This window comes from Patiria miniata, unplaced genomic scaffold (genome assembly GCF_015706575.1).
Source record: "Patiria miniata isolate m_02_andy unplaced genomic scaffold, ASM1570657v1 HiC_scaffold_5, whole genome shotgun sequence".
Lineage (NCBI taxonomy): Eukaryota > Metazoa > Echinodermata > Asteroidea > Valvatida > Asterinidae > Patiria > Patiria miniata.
In genome coordinates this window covers 22568941-22589906 of record NW_024037072.1, presented here as the reverse complement: position 1 = coordinate 22589906, position 20966 = coordinate 22568941, and the positions used below count along the sequence as shown (strand labels likewise).

Sequence of the window (20966 nt, the reverse complement as noted above, 5' to 3'; positions counted from 1 at the left end):
TTCTAGATATCTTGAAATCCATTTGAAGACATCTTCAAATCAAATTCAAGATATCTCAAAATTTATCTAAATTTCAAGGTAATGCAAAATGGATTTTCGAAATATCTCTAAGTGCATTAAATTAAATCATTGATGTGAATAAATGTCACTAATGCGCGCCATTTCTCAGGTATTGATATGTGGTGCCAGGTATAAGTTTTGTGCACAATAAGTTGAAATTAAGGTTGCATACACTCTCAGATGTCTTTTTCTAATGAAATAGTGGCATGCTGGAAGTGACAAACCAATCCATCAGCTTGATGTCTTGGCACATTGCTGCTTGCAAGTCAATGAGTTCAAATCTGCATGGGTGAGATTTGTCAGGATTTATCCTGTTTTCATGAAGTAAAAAAACAATTCCTTTGAAATCTGGAATTGGTGAGAAGTTACCATAAAAGTCCTTGTACTTGTAAAGGTTTATATAGAACAGAAGATGTAGGTATTTTAACCCTAAAAGGGCTGGGTTATTTTGACCATCATTCAGCCGGGGGAGGGGGGGGGGGCGGCCACCAAGATCTCAGCCATCGAGTGACAAAAACATTTGAAACTTGGTACATGGATAGAGCAACTCATCATGAACATACCCAAAAAATTTCATGACTATAGGTCAAAGGGTTCTGGAATAATGGCTAATTATTCATATGTACGAATAGCAATTCTGCTCTATGACGTATATGGGAAAATTCAGTTTTCACGGCGCATAGTGCCGGAAAATTTTTCGCTGCACGGCAACCTTTGGTCCAATTTTTATATTTTTGGTATCAAAACATGCGCAAGGCTAAAGGCTAAAAAGTCATAACAGCTCGGGTCGCTAACGCGGAAAAAGTCGAGGGGGGGGGCGGATGATTCCCCCCCCCCCCCCCCCCCCGGCCCTTTCAGGGTTAAGGGGTGTCATCAGGCAAATACAAACATATATACATGTAGATGGACCATAAACCCTATGTTGCTCTTGGGCCCTCAGCAGCCCTAAAACACACTGCCGATTATTTTGGAGATTTCTCCCTAATCTCACCCCAGATTCTATCTGTCGTTTAAAAAATCTAAAATCTTGTCAATATTATTGTACCAGTGCTTGCATCTTTGGACGAGGAACGTAGTCACTTGTTACTTCTTCCCATCCTGGAGAAATTGCCTACCTGTGAGGGCAGAGATAGTTACTGTAATGAATTTAACTGCTTTTGTGCCTCAATTGCAGCAACAAGCTGTATACTTTGCAGGGAGATGAGATGGTCTTTGGAATGTTCTCATGGGCCTGATGAGCAGGGTTATAATAATGAAGTACATGTAGGGCCAGAGCACCTATTTGTTTGATATGTACATGTACACTTTTAACTCCTATTATTGATGTCATTGTCTTTATTTTTATTCTTGCAGGCACAGCAAGCTGAGAGCTGCCATCAATACAGCATCCTCTACCACAGTGCAGCTTTGTCACTCTTTGCTCGCCTACAACCTGGGGACGAGTACTACGTCCATGATCTCATGTCCAGTGTCCTGTTCAACACAGATTTCATCGCGTAAGTCCAGTTTTACCTTTTGATTTGATTTTTCAAGTTGTATGTTGAGGTGAGAAATGAGTAGAAGTTTGCAATGAAAACCATTGGACATTTTTCTTAGTTGGAGGTGGCGTATAGGCGGGGGCGCACATCCAGAATTTTTTTTTTTTTAAATGTCTTATCTAGCTCCCAGACCCATTCTTTTGAAACTCAATGGTTCTTGAGTCTGGAGTGCTGAATGGTAACACATAGCAGCTGATGAAAACTGGTGTGCAAATGTATAGGTATTTTTACCGTCTGAAATAATCCTGTCCACTCCTATTTGGGAATTTTCACTTGTAAGTTTCATTGGTGAGGTCAGCAAACATTTGAATTTTGAAATAGCACCATGTGACATTAAAAGAAATATTGTAAGTTTTCTGAGAAGATGAGGAGAGATTGAGCCCTCCAGCAATGTCCCCTACTTTTAAATTAATTTTTTTGGGGTTAATTTACTGTACTTGTTTCCTGCAAATATCCTGCAAAAACTGTCAGAGCTCACTAATAAATCCCTGAACTCAGTATTTACAACAGTATGTCTTGTTCTTGATTACAATTAGAGCAGACGGTGCAGAATTTGGAATTTTCAGTATACATAATTATATATTTCCGAGAGCTATGCAGAAACTTCAGTCCACACAATACCTCAGTCGAATTATGCAAAGAGAATTTGACATCACGTAGTTGTGGGAAAATTTGCTGGAGCGTAATGTGTTCGACTTTTGCAAAGTCACACCGCAAATGCTATCCATGATGTCTAAATTTTTGCAAGCATGATCCAATTTATGTGCTAAGTATGAACTGGTTGTGAAGCCCAAAAGAAAGATTTAACATCACATGATATCGACACAAACTTTCACTTAATGCACAATCTTTTGCTGTTGCTAACAAATTATATAAATTCTTCAATAAACATTTGATGCAGCGAAGGCAGAATCGGCGACCCCATTGCAGCTGACTTGGCAGATCGTCTCAGCATGACCGCTACCGAGCCATCAACAGCTCCTAGTCTGATCCACACCGGACCTAGTCGTGGCCAGCTACTACAGACTGCCTATGAGCATCTAGTTGGTATCCGCAACCTCTACATGGTGTTTTTTGGGACAGACGTGGAGGGGTTGGCCAAATCGAGGTGAGTTCTAGTCAAGTGTCGTAGTCGAGGTACTTTTGATGGATGGATCACAAGTCCATGACAAGCCCATAACAAGACATCCTGTCCCAAGTCAACTCACAACCTATTCAATGAATGTTAATGAATGAAAGGTTTGTGGAAATACCATGTGGGATAATTTCTCAAACTAAGAGAATGGTTCTTTAAAGAACCAGAGGTATAAACTCTACGTTCCGGTTAGTAGAATGCCATGGTACAGTGTAGAATGCCATGGTCCAGTGGTTACAGTGTTTGACTCATGTACGAAGGTGCGTGGATTCAAACCGTACCAGGAACATGGTGTTTGTGCCCTTGGGTAAGACACTTAACTACAATTGCCTCTCTCCACCCAGGAGTATAAATGGGTACCTGTGAGGGTCGAGGACTGATTGAGTGCTCATTTCGGCTGCCGCGTGGTCCCATGGCTTGATGAACGGGGTAATAATTGTAAAGTGCTTTGAGATCGTTGATACGATGGAAAGCGCTACATAAGCACAATTATTATTATTATTAGTATGCTCTGACCGTCTTCAGGAGAGTGCCAAAACTCAAAGAAAATAAACACATAAGTACCAAATGCGAAATTTATGAAGTGTGAAGTTGATCCTGTGGGGATGCCAAGTAGCTGGGAGCCTAGAGCTTGGTGTTCCCACGTGAAGTGGAACAGTAGGGTTGCAGTTTCAGTAGAGGGAGGACCTACCGGTAGGGTATAGGAGACCCATCAGTCTGAGGTGATAGCAGAGGACCTAGGGTACACAGAACGGCTACAAACCCAACCGGGTCCTCCACCATGCAAAGCCTCAAATCTTACTTACAGTTACTTGTTAGTAGAGTTGTGAATTGACATGTGATTTACATGTGACTGGACTCATGATGTATTTGTGATCAATCATAAGTACCTGGACTTCAACACTGGTTCAAGTTTTCTTGACTTTCGGTGGAATTCTACTTCAGGGAAAGTTTTAATAATTGGTTTTCCCTTCAGGACTCAGTTCTGCCTGAGAGCTGATGAAAAAAAAAACACTAGCTGTAAAATGTTGTCAGTGAAGAGCTAATTCTAAAGTTGACATGAGTTAACATGACTTTCTTTAAGTTTAGGCACTCTCGTGGAGCTGCTAAGTGAAAAATCGTGCACTTTGTGGTAAAAGCATGAAATTTGGCATGTGGGGTCAAAATGGGCTAAAAATCATTTTAAGATCAGGACCCATCCTGGATCTTGCCCATTTTGGGGGCGGAGCTTGATTTTTCAAAAAAGGGGGTGCAAACAATACACACTCATGAAAACTGTATTTAACATCAAATTTCCTTGGTTTTTTACGCTTAAAAAATAAACTTAAACATGAAATAAGACATTCTAGCATTCTAACACCTGTTATTTTCCACCCATTTTGTGGGCGTGGTCTAAATGGTAAAAGAGGCGGTATATATTAGCAGTTTGGTTCTAATATAGAAAACATCATTCAGTTTGGTGGTAATATTCTAAAAATTGGCATGTCCAATTGAAATGGGCTGAACATAATTTTTAGAGGTAAACGCATCTTGGATCTTGCCCATTTGGGGGCGGAGCTTGATTTTTCAAAAAGGGGAGTGCAAAAAAAGAAAACTCAGAAAACTGTATTTTACGTGTACATCCACTTTGTTTCTCATGCTTTGAAACAAAGTGGATGTAAATTCTAACATTCTAACACGTGTTATTTTCACCCTTTTGCGGGCATGGCCTAAATGTGTAAAGAGGCGGTACATTAGAGCAGCTTGATTCAAACGAGGGAAAATCATCATTTTTGCTGGTAAAAACACAACTTTTCCATCAGTTAACTATGTTTACCATACACTGTAAAGATAAGTTTAAACAGTTGCAAGACTAATTGTTGCCCATTAGGGGTGGAGCTACATTTTAAAGTAGGCGGCTATAAAAAAAAATCATATCTAAATTGGTATGATTGTCTACAAGTAACTTACACACAGTGAGTCAAAAAAAGGAAACCCAAATGGCAGGACAATTTTTTTAATGAAGTTCTGCATGTACCGGTAGCACTATCAAAATCAAGATATGAAAGCCCAATTTATAAGCTTTGTTTTAGTACAAGAATCATTCAGATCACTTAAGTACTTTTCAAGTTACAGAATTTTAAACACAAACACCGTCTTAAAAGTTCCGTCAGCAAAACGAAAACAATTCACATATAGGGGGATGCGCTGGAATTGTTTTCGTTTTGCTGAAAGAACACACACCATTTTTTGTGATACGTGGACAGAACTTTAAAACAGTGGTTGTGTTTAAAATTCCGTAACTTGAAAAGTACATATGAGTGATTTGAATGATTCTTGTACTAAAAGAAAGCTTAAGAATCGGCTTTCATATCCTAGATTTTGAAAGTACTACATGCAAAACGTTATTAAGAAAATGGTCCCGCCATTTGGGTTTTCTTTTTTTTCACTCACCCTGTATACTTACAATGGCGGCATTTCCTAATTGTACATGTATTATAAACACTATGGGGATCACAAGGGGAGAGAGGGGATAAGGGGCGGCCCAATGATGGATTTCTTGAAAGTGCTCTTCTAATATGTTTAACATATATACATGTATATATAGGCATATAAACATGAAAATGTGTACAGAATATATACGTCCATTCCTTGCAGTGTGTACTGTTGGATTTATGTTAGATGGATGTTGGGACTTGGGGGAGTAATGTCTTAATGACTGAAAAGGAGGGAATAATGTTGGTTTTTTTTTTGAGAAATTATGTAACTTCTTAAATAATGCGTTAGCACTTGGATATGGTATTGGGAGAAATTGCAGTTGAATATAAAAACTACATGAATATACGAAATACACGAATGTATCAATGTAGCTGATTACATTATTTGTGCCATTATTTGTTCCACAAACAAGTTGTCACTTGATACGAATTCATACAATGATATGAATTTGATTTGAAAAATAAGAGATCATTTTCTAATTATAGTATAATGTCCAGTTTGCTGACGTCACGATCCTAAAACCTCACAAAGTCATTACGTTTTTCTATATAATATCTAAGGGTAAGTTTGGTAAAATTTGGATGGATGGTTTTTAAATTAAAAATAGTCTAACTTTCTTGGACGTGCTAGGGGGTGCCCTTTCAGGCGATGACATCGCCATGCCACCGTTTTTATGCCCCGCGGCGAAGCCGAAGGGGCATACTGTTTCCGCCTTGTCCTTCCGTGGGTGGGTGGGTGTGTGTCCGGACAAATCTTGTCAGCGCGATAACTTGAGAAATGCTTAGCATATGAACTTCAAATTTGGTTTGTGTATTGTTCTTGGTAATCCTAAGAAGCCTATTGCATTTGGGGCCGAAAGGTCAAGGTTCCGAAATGTCAAGGGTCAAGGTCACAGTGGCTGAAACAATAGAAATTTTGTCAGCGCGATAACTTGAGAAATACTTTACATATGAACTTCAAATTTGGTTTGTGGATTGTCCTTGGCAATCCTAAGATGCCTATTGCATTTGGGGCCAAACGGTCAAGGGTCAAGGTCACAGTGGCTAAAACAAAAGACATTTTGTCAGCGTGATAACTTGAGATATACTTTACATATGAACTTCAAATTTGGTTTGTGGATTGTCCTTGGCAATCCTAAGAAGCCTATTGCATTTGGGGCCAAAGGGTCAAGGGTCAAGGTCACAGTGACTAAAACAATAGAAATCTTGTATTTATTCTGAGATCATAGGGATTAGGGATTAATTCATATAAAACCTACAGAAGACACTAATGCTGTCAATGAACGTTCCATGTGACCAAGGTACATAAGTTGATGTTAAAAGAGTAGTGTTATGTCATGGAAACAGTCACGGTTGCGGGGCATTTGTGTTTGTTAACACACCTGTCTTGTTTGTATTGGGCATTCCTCACTTAACATTTCCATTATTTGTTTAATTGTTGTAAAATCCTTCCGGTTTTATGTTATATTCACTTCTCAGTGCACTTCCAGTAGCACCGTAAGTAATTGACAAATGGCTTTGTACACGGGAATCCAAGACATCGCCTGAGGCAATGCCTGCCACATTACAAAAGTATGATAACGGTGGTCCATTCTTTTGAGAAAGTTATAATTCAAACTAGATTTATGTTTGTGGACAAACACAGGGCTGTTTCTGTAATTTTTTGTGACTTGTGACATGTAAAGTTTCAAGTATATGTTCCATCAAGGAAGGGTGTGTAGTTCTGTTTATAATAAATGGTGGCATATAATATGTGATTACATTCTCATAGGGCTATGAATTATGACGTCACATGTCACATGATGACGTCATGATGACGTCACATCAAGTTTCATCTAAAACTATAATATTATGGTAAAGAACAACTTCGCCAGAGCATACATCGTTGATGCAAGTTCACATTTTTCACCAATTTTAAATTACAAGGCACTTCCTGTTTCAACCGGAAGAAAGGGTCATGTGATTTTGCACATAATATAAAAAATGAAGACCCTCGATAATTCTATCATACAGTTTGTATCCCACGAAAATCATGTTCAGGTCTCTCACGGTTGATTTTTATATTGATATTTAAAGATCAAATCTATTAATCTCTAACATGTCTAACGAGACGTCACATATTCCATTATGACGTCATCATGATGTCACTTCAAGTTTCATCTATAACACATCCCGGTCTAGGTACATACCAACTTTCAACCCAATCGGACCAGTGGTTCTGTAGATATTGGCCTTCAAAATATGCAATTTTAATATGACGTCACATGTCACGTGACGTCATATTAAAAATAAAAAGATGAAATAAAAAAAAAGTCACCATGTCTGTTTGCAAACAGAACACAGGGCTTTCGCATTTTACAAATGTGTATGTATCGTTGGTCCTTTTGCAGTCACTTGTCAGAGTGCTTCATGCAGTTAAAGGTTGTTCAAATGCTTAGAATAATTCCTAAAATATAATTTTATCACATGACGTCACATGCCCTGCAATGACGTCATCTTTAAAACCCTTCTCAATACACATTTTCAGTGCGTGAAATTAGACCAAAAAAGTGGTCAGACAAAATGTCCGAGCACAATCAAAAGTGTTCTGCCATTGTCAAGTTTTGATCTGCCATCTGAGACGAACTTTCAAAAGGCCGCGTTTACTATATTGTTGATGTACCCTAACGTGGCGCGGCCCCTAGCGTGGCGCACTTTGATTTTTCGCCTGTAGCGCCTAGCTAGAGCAAAAGTTTTAACTGAAATTTCACAGAAAGTGAAATTTCATCAAGTTATAAACACTCCCGTTCATAAATCGCGAATTTATTTACCCGCTACAAAGTTAAAAGAAAAACTTATTTTGACGTGATTTTCCGATTTTATTTTCAAGTGCAAAGTGAACCCTTTGAAAATGCCCCGAAAAATAAGAAAATAATTTTGTGACAAACATCTGGCTGGGTATGTAAGTAGAGATAATAATGATTTATCAGAATTTATCAAGTTTTCAGAAATTCTTAAATGTTAATTTGGAATTTTCCGAGATTTATTTAAGTGCGCCACGTTAGGGAACACTCCGCCAAATTGTGCCCAATTTCCGGACGCCACCATTTTTTAATTTCGGCTTAAATTTTATGAAACCGAAATTGTTCACAGAGGTTAAACAGCAAGCATTAACAAGGTAAAAGTACCAGTATTTCACTGCATGAATTTGAGGTTTGTCAACAAAGAGGTTTGGCAACACTACACGAGGAAATTTGGGTATGCTTCGAAGTGCGCCACGTTAGGGTACACCACCATACTTCAAACACGTGGACGGTACATACACGTGTGTACATGTACAGTATGTATGTTTACGTACGTACGTATCCATAATACACACTATGTAGTTGCAATGACAAGCGCCGGGCATTCACGCGCTCGTTTCTGTAGTAAGCCACGTTGTGAGAATTTAGTAACAATCACGCACTTAAAGCATACCGCGCAACACAACGTACTTTGATCTTGCTAACTTCTTATTACATGTATGCGCGTCAATGTCCTTATAATATTTAGACTCGTCACTATACAGACTCGATTCAAGTCTGCAGAACACATAACTTAAACTGGGTGAAATTGCAGTTCTGAATGTCCAAAGAGGCTCGATCGAATCATTATAGCAAGGAATAGAGGTTGAATCAGGTCCAATTTAACACTTTTGCCCAATAGAAATTAACTGGGAATTCCACAAACGGCCACTGCTCATTTCCATAAAATGACTTGAAAAGTATAAAAAGTTGTATTAACTGATTTGTAGAAGAAACACGAAGACTGCTGATCGAAACACAATTTATCGACTTGATTTCACGTCTATTTTTTGGCAAACGGCACGTACGTACGAATGCCAATCTATCGCTGTGCACGCCGCGCTGTACTAGACTGTGTAATGATTGGGGTGTAAACGCGTTGCATCTATTGCGTGAATATAAGACAACACGTACATGTAGTTAGCAGCCGCTCAGCGTACGGTAAGTATTACAGACCGGATCATCGGAAATAAACAACAAAATACTTTTGAGTGCAAGCGTTTATTTCATACTTCTGAAAAAGACAACTCCACAAAGAATACATAAATCGCTCGGACATTTTGTCCGAGCACATCTGCATTTGGTCGGACAAACCATGAAAGTGGTCGGAAAATGTCCGATGTCCGACTGTAATTTCACGCACTGCATTTTGGTCATTGTGGTCTTGGTTTGAACCAAGTTTAATGTCAATCCGATGAAAGAAAGTGTGCAATTTTGGAAGCAGAATATAATCATAAATATTTAAAAAATCATTTAAAAAAATCAAACGATGACGTCATCGTGACGTCACTTAGGACTTTGCATACTAGTACCATTATCTACCTACCCAAGTTTTTCAAAAATGTTGTGCAAATACTTATTACCTAACAAACCAAATACAAAAAGAATTTTTAACTTTGCATGTTGCGTTCGTGAGATATGGCTAAACGGTCCAAAAAAACAAATATTCATATAAAATCTCAGGATGGCGTTATCATGACGTCCCTTCATTTTTTTACCTATAACACATCCCGGTCTGGCCACATACCAAGTTTCAACCCAATCGGACTCACAGTTCTGTAGATAAAGGACTTCAGAAATATGACAAGTAAATATTTGAAATCTGAAGCATTTACTTCTTTTATATTCATACTAGTAAACGCTAATAGTGTAGCAAAACCTAAAAGGTAAAAACTAATTATTTTCAGATTTTAGCAAATGGTTTTTAGTAAAAGTGTTTGCTTAATTTTCATTCATGCGAGTAAATGCTTCAAAATTGGAAGTAAAAGCAAATGCCATGTTTTATTCATACGAACATGGTATCATTTGTACTTTATGAACTTTGTTAATATTAATTTTTCGCGATTAACATATAATAAATGCTGTAGCTTTTGCGCAGAATTATTTGCTTTATAATTTCAAGGTTGCCCCAACCCAGCCTTGTGAATGACAAGTGCATATTTGAAATCTGAAGCTTTTACTCCTTTTTATTCATACGAAACGAAGTATAAACGATAAATAATTTTTTTCTGGTAATGAAACCAAGGATTCCTCAAAAGTGCATGCCCCAGGCACTGTAGCTCGCAAACCCCCCCCCCCCAAAAAAAAAACGTATAAGGAAGACAGTGAGAAGAAATTACAGTTTTAGAGGTGGGAGGAAAACCCCAGAAGAATAGTCTGGGAAAAACCCACGGAATCAGGCAGGGACTGAAAACCCAATCCACATGTAGACCGTGGGTGCCGATGCACAGCGCATTGTGCGCGTAAACGGCATTGCGTTCATCACGTTTGGTGCGCTTTTTTGTATCTCTCCTCCAGCACGTGACCCTCCCCTGTGCCGCTTTCCGTTTCGGTTTCGAATAGTCTTATTTTCTGCAAACTTATGAACGTGTAAAGCTTTACATTTTGCAGGCCATTTACTCAAGAGCAAATGGTTTTCAGTAAAAGCCTTTGATTAATTTTTATTCATACAGATGGGAGTAATGCAAATGCCAATTTTTATTCATACAAACTACCGTATGGTATTATTTGTACTTTTTCGCGATTAACATTAATTAATGCAGTAATTTTTGCGCAGAATTATGTGCATTTATATTTTCAAGGTAGCCCCAACCCAACCTTGAAATATGGCAGTAAGTATTTGAAATCTGAAGCATTTACTCCTTATTATTCATAAGAAACAAAGTAAACGCTTATAGTGTAGCAAAAGCTTGAAGGTAAAAAGTAATTATTTTCAGAATTTAGCAAACGGTTTTTAGTAAAAGTGTTTGCTTAATTTTCATTCATACAGATGCGAGTAAATGCTTCAAAATTGGAAGTAAAAGCAAATTCCATGTTTTATTCATACAAACATGGTATCATTTGTACTTTATGAACTTTAATAAATGCAGTAATTTTTGCGCAGAATTATTTTACTTTATAATTTCAAGGTTGCCCCAACCCAGCCTTGTAAATGACAAGTGCATATTTGAAATCTGAAGCATTTACTCCTTTATATTCATACGAAACGAAGTAAACGATAAATTTTTTTTTTCTGGTAATGAAACCAAGGATCCTCAAAAGTGCATTCCCCAGGCACTGGGTCGTATGAATAAAAAGTAGCATTTGCTTTTACTACCATTTTTTAAGTATTTACTAGTGTTTATATGAATAATAACAAAGCAAATGCTTTTACTTTAGTGCAATTGCTAAAAAGTAAAAGAATTTACTTTTTACTCTTTAAGCTTGTGCTTGATGATAAGCATTGATAAGCATAAACTTGACATTTTTCAAGACTGGGTCAGGGCAAGCTTGAAAAGGAGGAGCAATTACTAATGTTCAAAATGGCAGCGTTCATGAAAGTCATTCGGAAGGAAAAGGTGTATGCCCCCAGGAGGGAGTGTCCAGATACCAGATACAGGCAGTTGTACCGATTTGAGAGAGAAAACGAGGAGTGGATGGCTGATCATTTCTTGGAACACTCCGGAGAGAGTAGAGGAGGAGCACTGACTGCAAAGCAACAACTGGAGGTTTTTCTGAGATATGTTGGAGATCCAGGGTTTCAGGTTGGCATTGGAGAAGACCTTGGCATTCACCAGAGTACCGTATCCATCACAATCAAGCATGTTCTGGATCAAATGATGACCAAGGCGGAGCTGTGGATCAAGTTCCCTCAAACTGCAGCTGAAATACAATCTGCTCAGGAGATGTGGCAAGCACAAAGGCCAATTCGGATACCATTTGCAATTGGAGCAATGGACTGTACTCATGTCAAAATAAACAAACCATCTGGACCACAGGGGGACGAGTACATCAACAGGAAGGGACATGCAACTATAAATGTGCAAGCAACATGTAATGGAAATGAGATGTTCACAAGCGTCGATGCAACCTGGCCTGGCTCTGTTCATGATAGTCGGATATTGAGAAATTCGTCTGTGGCTACTTTTATGAAGCAGTCAGGAAGCGAGGCAGTCCTCCTAGCTGATAAAAGCTATGGCATTACTCCTTGGCTGATGACACCTTACACCCCTGCATCAAATCCCCAAGAAGAACATTACAACAGAGTTCATGCGAGAGAACGCACAATCATTGAGAGATGTTTTGGACAGCTGAAACAAAGATTTCCTATACTACAGTACAAGGTGAGACTTTCTCAAGAGAAAGTTCCAGCTACAATTGTCGCGTGCTTCATGCTCCACAATGTTGCTAAGTATCTAAATGACGTAGAAGTCTTCCCAGACCAAGTGATGGAGGATGCAGAAGAAGATTTGGTTGGGGTAAATGATCCAGGAGAGGATAATCTCGCCAGAAGACGAGGACAACAGAAGAGGAGGGCCATCACAGACATGCTGTACCAAAACGCAGAATAGCACAATTGACAAGAGATTATTTATTTTTGTCTGGTTTATTGCCATAATCATAGAAGTTAACTACATGTGTATTTCCCTGTTCTATATCCAAGTTGTTATGAGTTTGTTCTGGAGAAGTTTTTGCAACAATAAAGCTGACTTTGTCCTTTTGAAACTTGAAATGAAGGTAATTACAAATGGATGGTTTAAGGCACCGTATATTTAACGACTGAACACGTCTTTTCTGGTTCATAAAATAAAGCTGAAGTCAAGAAAGCCTATATCTGCATTAGATTAAAAAATTGTAAGAATTAATCATACAAAAAGGATAATTTAGTATAATATTTACTGACCTCTATCGGATAAGTTTCTCCTTATTTGATGTACCGTATATCCTCAGAGAAAGAAATGTTTCCAGAAATTCAGAACTAAAAAAGTAATAATTTTGAATGCTATTTTGTCTTTTTTTAGGACATAAATAATCGAAATGTACACCTCGTTTGACTTTTCTTTACACAAAATAAATAATTGGCAGGAATTTCTCTCCGAAAGTTAAAACAATTGAGAGACAATAAAAGAAACAAGTTCAATCGTTGCTGTCTGATTCCGAGTCACTAATCTGCTTTTGTTGCATCCGTATTAACTTTAATTGCTCTAGAAGGACTAATCTCTGCAGCTCCGCAATTGACAGCCCCCCTGCTTCTTCTGTTTCTGGAAGACTGGTTGTTTTTGTCCTCTTAATTGGTCGTGCAGGAATCTCCTGACTAGTGTTGCTCTCCGTCAAGGTCTTACGGCCATGATGAGGCTGGGACGTTTTGGGCGGCTCCATCTGGGATGTGGATACGACAGGCAAATCTGTTGGAGCAGCTCTGCGCACGCCAACACTTACAGCACCTGATAAAAATAAGAACTAAATCTGTTTAAGTCCGGTGAAAAATTCAGAATTACTTCTACAAGTCAAGCACGCAAAATCGACAGGGTGTATACAAATACATCATAATTTGGCTTACCTTGTACTCCACTGATAACTGAGGAGTTCTGTGTTTGCATCATTTCCAGAAGCAGTTTTTCCCACTCTTTTAGCTTGATTGGTTTGTTCCCTGTTTTGGAAAGATCTGATTTCACTTTCAAATCATTTTTCATGTTGTTGAGCTTTTCCATCAGTTGCTTATCTGTTAAGGAGGTGCCAGTCTTGCGCTGATACTCAACCGCCATCTGCTTAACAGCACATTCCTTTTCAGCTTTTATTTTGGGCAACTGTGATTTGGTCAGCAATGCCTGGTGCTTTTTTACAAGTTTAACAAATATACTGTGCTTGCATTCTGTACTGGCAGAGCGATTTTCTTCATCATGTTTTTCGAGATCAGAATCACTGCCATCCGCCATGCTGAAGTCTCAAAATACAGCGCATCAGCTGCACTGTGTGTGTCTGTACGTGTAGACAATGGAAGCCCTATTGTGCAAACCGTTCGGCTGTGCAGTCAGCCACAAGCATTAAGCATTTGCTACTATTTGTACAAGCAGATGCTGAACAGTAAAAGAAACCTTTTATTCATACAAATTCAAGCAATTGTTTATTCCTAATGCTTTTACTTCTCAGTAAATGCTTTTGCTGTGTGCTTGAACTCCATAGCATTTGCTAGTTTTTATTCATACGACCCAATGTAGCTCGCAAACCCCCCAAAGAAAACCCGAAAAAAACCCAAAAAACAGAAGAAATTACAGTTTTAGAGGTGGGAGGAAAACCCCAGAAGAATAGTCTGGGGAAAACCCACGGAATCAGGTAGGGACTAAAAACCCAACCCACATGTAGACCATGGGTGCCGATGCACAGCGCATTGTGCACGTAAACGGCATTGCGTTCGTCACGTGTGGTGCGCTTTTTTTGTATCTGTCCTCCAGCACGTGACCCTCCCCAGTGCCGCTTTCCGTTTCGGTTACGATAGTTTTATTTTCTGCAAACTTATAAACGTGTAAAGCTTTACATTTTGCAGGCCATTTACTCAAGAGCAAATGGTATTTAGTAAAAGTGTTTGCTTAATTTTAATTCATACAGATGCGAGTAAATGCTTCGAAAGTGGTAGAAAAAGCAAATGCCATGCTTTATTCATACAAACATATGGTATCATTTTTTGTACTTTAGAACTTTAATAAATGTTTTTGCGCAGAATTATTTTGCTTTATAATTTCAAGGTTTCCCCAACCCAGCCTTGTAAATGACAAGTGCATATTTGAAATCTAAAGCATTTACTCCTTTTTATTCATACGAAACGAAGTAAACGATTATTAGGCCAAAAAAAGGCTCTGGTTTCTGGTATGCGCGTGCGTCGCCATAGCCATGCGCGTCGGCAATGTAAGATGATGTCTTTCAATGTAAGATGATGTCTCAAACCACCAAACTCACTGGTTCAACTGGAATCCTGCTGCTGCACAATTTTAACGTGTTATTTCTCATAAAGTTATTTCTCATGATTTTTTAATTTTTTGCACTCCCCTTTTTGAAAAATCAAGCTCCAGATCCAAGATGTGTTCACCGCTTAACATTATTTTCAGCCCATTTTAACTGGACCTGCCAATTTTCAGGATTTTACTACCAAACCGAATAATGTTTTCCATATTAGAACCAAACTGCTAATATATACCGCCTCTTTTGTACATTTAGGCCACGCCCACAAAATGGGTGGAAATTAACTGGTGTTAGAATGCTAGAATGTTATATTTTATGTTTAAGTTTATTTCAAACAATAGAAAAACAAGGAGAATGGATTTTAAATACAGTTTTTATGAGTTTGTATTGTTTGCACCCCCTGTTAAAAAAAATCAAGCTCCGCCCCCAAAATGGGCAAGATCCAGGATGGGTCCCGATCTTAAAATGATTTCTAGCCCATTTTGACCCCACCTGCCAAATTTCATGCTTTTACCACAAAGTGCACGATTTGGGCCAAAAATGGACCTAAGCAGCTCCACTATTTCTTAGTTTGTGAAATTATTCCCACATATGGTGTTTCTGCAAACCTTTTTTTATTCATTAGTATCTCCACCATACAAAGCCTCAAATCTTACTTGTCTCAATTTTGTACATTTTGAAGGGCAGCATATTGTTCGTTAAACTGTACTTGAAGTTGATGTTGGTGATGGAATTTTTTGAGTGTGCATAGCTACAGTATATCTTGGTAATGACACATATTTCAGCCACCAAGTGCTCCTTGTACTTATATGCCACATAACATCTTCTACAGTTCACAAGCCGGTCCATAAAAATCACAATAAAAGTCATCGAATTAAATTTTTCCTTGACGTCTGTATTTCTGTTGGTTTCCAGATCCAGGTCATTACATCAACCACACAGGATTGATTCATTCATGCTACCAGCCTTCACCGGTGCCCTGCTGCCTGTGGACTGGATATTCCTGCCACTCCTTCACTTGTACACAGAAGCACAAAAGGCGTGAGTACATGGATAGTCTGGGCAGAGTTACCGTACACTCATAGTGGACCCAATGAGCTCGGTAAACAAGTAGGCCCCCGCAGAGGGTGGCTACATGTTTCACCATTTCAGGTGGAATAAGTTCACAGGGCATTTGATGCCAGTCCTAATTTTCACTTTGAGCAAATCTTTTTGTTATTAAATCGGAAGGTACTTTTCCATGTAATTGCAAATGATCCTACATTGCTTTGAGCGATAAACCAGACATGCAACTTTTCCTCGGATCAGCTAAATTTCCTCGTTTTTCACTTGACACTTATGCCATTGAAAATTGAAGGAAAAAAAAGTACAAAGTCTTGTAAAGATTGGACTTTCCTTGTTTTTTCGTTCAGTCCAAGTTGCATGCCTGGATAAACAGGGTGAGTAAAAAAAGAAATACCCGAAACCCAAATGGCAGGACCAATTTTTGAATGAAGTTCTGCATGTAGCACTTGCATAATCTAGGATATGAAAGCCCAATTTATGAGCTTTCTTTTAGTACAAGAATCATTCAAATGACTCACATACTTTTCAAGTTACGGAATTTTGAACACAAACACTGTTTTAGAGTTCTGTCCATAGATCACAAAAAAAAGTAACTGTTCTTTTGCAAAACGAAAACAATTCACATGCATCTCTATGAGAATTGTTTTCATTTCGCTGAAAGAACACGAACTTTTTTGTGATCCGTGGACAGAACTATGAAACGGTGTTTGTGTTCAAAATTCCGTAACTTGAAAAGTACAGGAGTGATTTGAATGATTCATGTACTAATAGAAAGCTAAGTAACTGGGCTTTCATATCTTACACTTTGAAAGTGCTACAGATAAAATTTCATTCATAAATTGGTCCTGCCATTTGGGTGTTGGTGTTTTTCTTTACTCACCCTGTATGTGGCTACAAAGTCAATGTTTCACTTATAACCAATAATCAGGCAGAGGACCCCTGTCTTCATCTCAACATCATCAGCCAGTTTAATTCACAATCACACTACATGTGGTAATTGGTCTCCTATTTTTGACCTTTAACCATGACTAACTGGTTCCGCACCCTCCCTTTCACCCAGTGAGATGCATGGGAAGTCAGTCAAGGCCCTGCCTCCCCACATCCTGAGTGCGTTGGTGGACACGTTACGTTGGATCTACATGTTGGAGACGTGGAGGCCCGAGAGTCTCAAGATGGTTCCGCAGGCGGCAAAGATTGCTCGCATATTTTGTGTCTTCCTCACAGGTTGGTTTTAGGAGGCATCCATTATAGAGCATGCAGGCATGAAATTGTCCCATTTTAATTCAGATTTCTGATTATTTTGCCCCCACTACGTACAGTTTTTTTTTTCGGCCATGTAAAAGTAATGTCATATTTCAGACTCCAAATGAACAGGCCGTGCAATTGTACAATGTACTGTACAGTCGTTTTCCTAGTTACGGATAGCAAACATCATTCAGGCTGCTTTCGGCTCAACTACTCCGCGAATTCAAGTGACATTGATTAAAAAGTTTACCTTGAGTGATGGAGAGACCAAAATAGTTTTCAAAATTTAAGCTCTTTTTGTTTTGATTTTACGACGTCAAAAGTACCGATGTCACTCTTTTTTCCAGCCAGAACCAACCTAATCAAGCATATTTTCTGATAAAGCATTATTTCATTTTCCAAAAAAATTCATTCAAGAGAATTCCAGCAAATTTTAAAAAGAGAAAAAAACGTAAATGATTTAGAAATTTTTGTCTGCAGCGCAACGGCTCGAACTCACGCACGGACCGAAAATCTTTGACCCAGCACAGAATACATCACACACAATCGTGTAGTTGGGTCATAAGTGCACGCACTATCTGGAACTAGGCAAAAGCATACGGTCATTCGTTGGCGAATTTTCAAAAATTAAAGACTTTACAACTTATTTTGATTCAACAAGCATTCGATGGAAGAGTTTATACAACTGTAGTGTATGAACTAAATATTCGAAATCACACGGTACAAGTGATATACCGAGGAGAAAATTTATCGTCGATTCGCAGCTCCCGCAATTTTCTACAAACCGTCCAAACATGTCGAAGTGCGAGTCGGAAATCTGCCCAAAATTCCTCTTCTAAAGATTTTATCGGAAAAATCTTCGTGTATCAAGGAGCTTACATTTTCCTTTTCAAAATGCACATCGTCCGAAAAAAAATTTATTTGAGAATTATCCGAAAGAGGTAGGTTTTTATTTGAAGCTATCTAGAACAAGGAAAAATCTGGAACTAGGAAAACAACTGTAACTGTACATGTTAATCAGTACATTTCGGGTACGCACACAAATTTTGGTACTAGACTGTATCGTGTACACAAGTAATACTTGCATGTACTGTTGGGGTTTCATCTTGTCCATGTGTGCGTGCCGTTTAGCTGGTACCTGCACGTTTGGAGACTGAGTGTTATCTGCCTTGGAACCGGTTAAGCCAGTGCCGTAACTACCCGAATGTATACCTTTTATAACATTGTATAACTTAACCGTATGTGTGTATTTGCAGCCCACGATCCAGCCGCACATTCAACCATAAATTCAAAGCCCAGAATTCGTAGAAGTGAGGGAGATGCAAAACTGTCGGCATTTTGACACAATCACATGGTGATACCATGTACCCAACTTGGGTTTCCAAATTGCCATGGACCACATCACAGCAGACAAAGCGTGACATGTGGCATCATGCTTGGCTGTATGGACCTCTCTCTGGGTCATTCTCACTGAGCTTGTAAGGTAAATCCTTTCTGATTGCAGGGAGTGACTTGTTCTTAGAAGACTCAGTCCGCCATTACCTCACCCCTCTACTGAGAATCTACACTCAACCAGACTACCTGAAGCTGCTGGACTTTGACGCCCCAGTGCCGGGAGTCACATCGTTCTATGACCTGTAAGTCTCAGATCAGATCATTATCTGATCCAAGATTCTTCAGGTTTTAAATCAGACGAATTCATTTAACAATTGTTGACTGCTGTGATGTGGGATATGACGTCTTGAACACCCGAGGGGCGCATAGCACCTGAGGCCGAAAGCCGAGGGTGCTATGCGCCCCGAGGGGGTTAAAACTGACATATCCCACATCACAGCAGTCAACAATTGTTTTGTTATACCTCTGTCTTAGAATGAAGCATATTTAGAATAAATATGGTTACCGTAATTTTCGGAATATAAGCCGCCTGGAGTATAAGCCGCAGCACGCAAAAATCTGCAAATTAAGATTTGAAGTCGGCGTGTAAGCCGCACGGGCGAATAAGCCGCACCGACCGCAGCGGTTTCATTTTTGTAAGGCCTCCAATTTGCCGCGCCGGCGAATGATAACATTTTCCCCCAGCACTTGAGAGAGTATGCAACCCACCGTGTGTCGTCTGACTGGAGCGCTACAAATCCTGCTTTGTGGCAACAGATGCTGATTTGTTTGTTCCTAGGAATAAACAGGTCCGTTTTTACAACAAAACGTATCAACTTGTTGTGATTAATAACGAGTAGTTTCGTCAAAAATTCAAGTTTCGGTCGTAACTTTCTTTGAAAACAGTCGACACGATGCTGAAATTTTTATGGACGAATCCATTTATTTCGTAAGGGGTGATTTAGCCCCTGTTTTGAGTTTTACATCATTTCTTGAATACATTTCAAGAAAAAAAAAATATATTGTGACGTTGAACAACTGGTTATCGAATAAAGAAATGTTTCCAACTAAAAGTATTAGTTGTCTTTTTTCTTTTTTAAACAGCGGAAATATTGGTAGTTATTGTTCCCAAGAAAGTACACCCATTTATTACCACAAAAGGTGTGGTCCATGGGGAATGCATGCAGCGTATATATGCATGCAGCACTATGCAGAGACAGCTTTCACTAGCCGTACATTTTGCTGCTCGGTACTTTTACGTGGGACGTGCTTTCGGTTTGTTAATGACTTTCTTAATTGATGATTCATTTCAGCAACAGATCTTTTCTTATACCAGTACATTAAATATACATTTGAATATCAAGCCGCCCTGTGTATAAGCCGCAGTAAACATTTTCATGGGCAAAATCAACGTATAAGCCGCGGTTTATGTTCCGAAAACTACAGTAGATGTAATCACTGGAAAAATTGCAAAGCAACAAACAAAACATTTTTATTGTTAGAGAGATTACTCATTAGAGACAACATTTATGTCCAGTGTTTAAACAGTGTTGGCATTGGACTAATTTTTTGTGTGGGATTTTACTAAAAGACGATGGTAAAATCTGAATGAGTAAAACCTTACAAAGATCCGCACTTGGATGTTCGACTGGACAATTTTACCAGGCTGTTTGAGAGAGTTAAACCAACTGGTTCTTCTCAGAACCACACAACTCACTAAGAGATATCATTCATTCACATGGTGTTACCGCAAACCTCCCATTCATTAATCATGTCCACCATGCAAACCATTAAGTCTTATTCAGTCTGTTTGCATTGAACTTAAAATGGTCAAAGTAACTATCATCTCAGTGAGTTTTACCCCCAGAAAGTCCAATGCAGACATGGCTCCAGTGTAGACATGGCTCAGGTGTAGACATGGCTCAGGTGTAGAAATGGCTCAGGTGTAGACATGGCTCCAGTGTAGACATGGCTCCAGTGTAGACATGGCTCAGGTGTAGACATGGCTCCAGTGTAGACATGGCTCAGGTGTAGACATGGCTCCAGTGTAGACATGGCTCCAGTGTAGACATGGCTCAGGTGTAGACATGGCTCCAGTGTAGACATGGCTCAGGTGTAGACATGGCTCCAGTGTAGACATGGCTCCAGTGTAGACATGGTTCCAGTGTAGACATGGCTCAGGTGTAGACATGGCTCCAGTGTAGACATGGCTCCAGTGTAGACATGGTTCCAGTGTAGACATGGCTCAGGTGTAGACATGGCTCAGGTGTAGACATGGCTCCAGTGTAGACATGGCTCCAGTGTAGACATGGCT

General features: G+C 39.1%; 1 protein-coding gene across 2 annotated transcripts in view; it reads left to right on the top strand.

Moving 5' to 3' along the window:
- Positions 1-20966, top strand: part of LOC119741207 (RNA polymerase II-associated protein 1-like) — a 102538-nt gene that overhangs the window by 58096 nt on the left and 23476 nt on the right. For both annotated transcript variants that reach the window (XM_038216939.1, XM_038216940.1), the window contains exons 21-25: positions 1414-1556; positions 2500-2706; positions 15884-16009; positions 17094-17257; positions 18783-18915. In XM_038216939.1, the coding sequence (XP_038072867.1) occupies positions 1414-1556; positions 2500-2706; positions 15884-16009; positions 17094-17257; positions 18783-18915 (773 nt within the window). The remainder of the gene's footprint in view (positions 1-1413; positions 1557-2499; positions 2707-15883; positions 16010-17093; positions 17258-18782; positions 18916-20966) is intronic.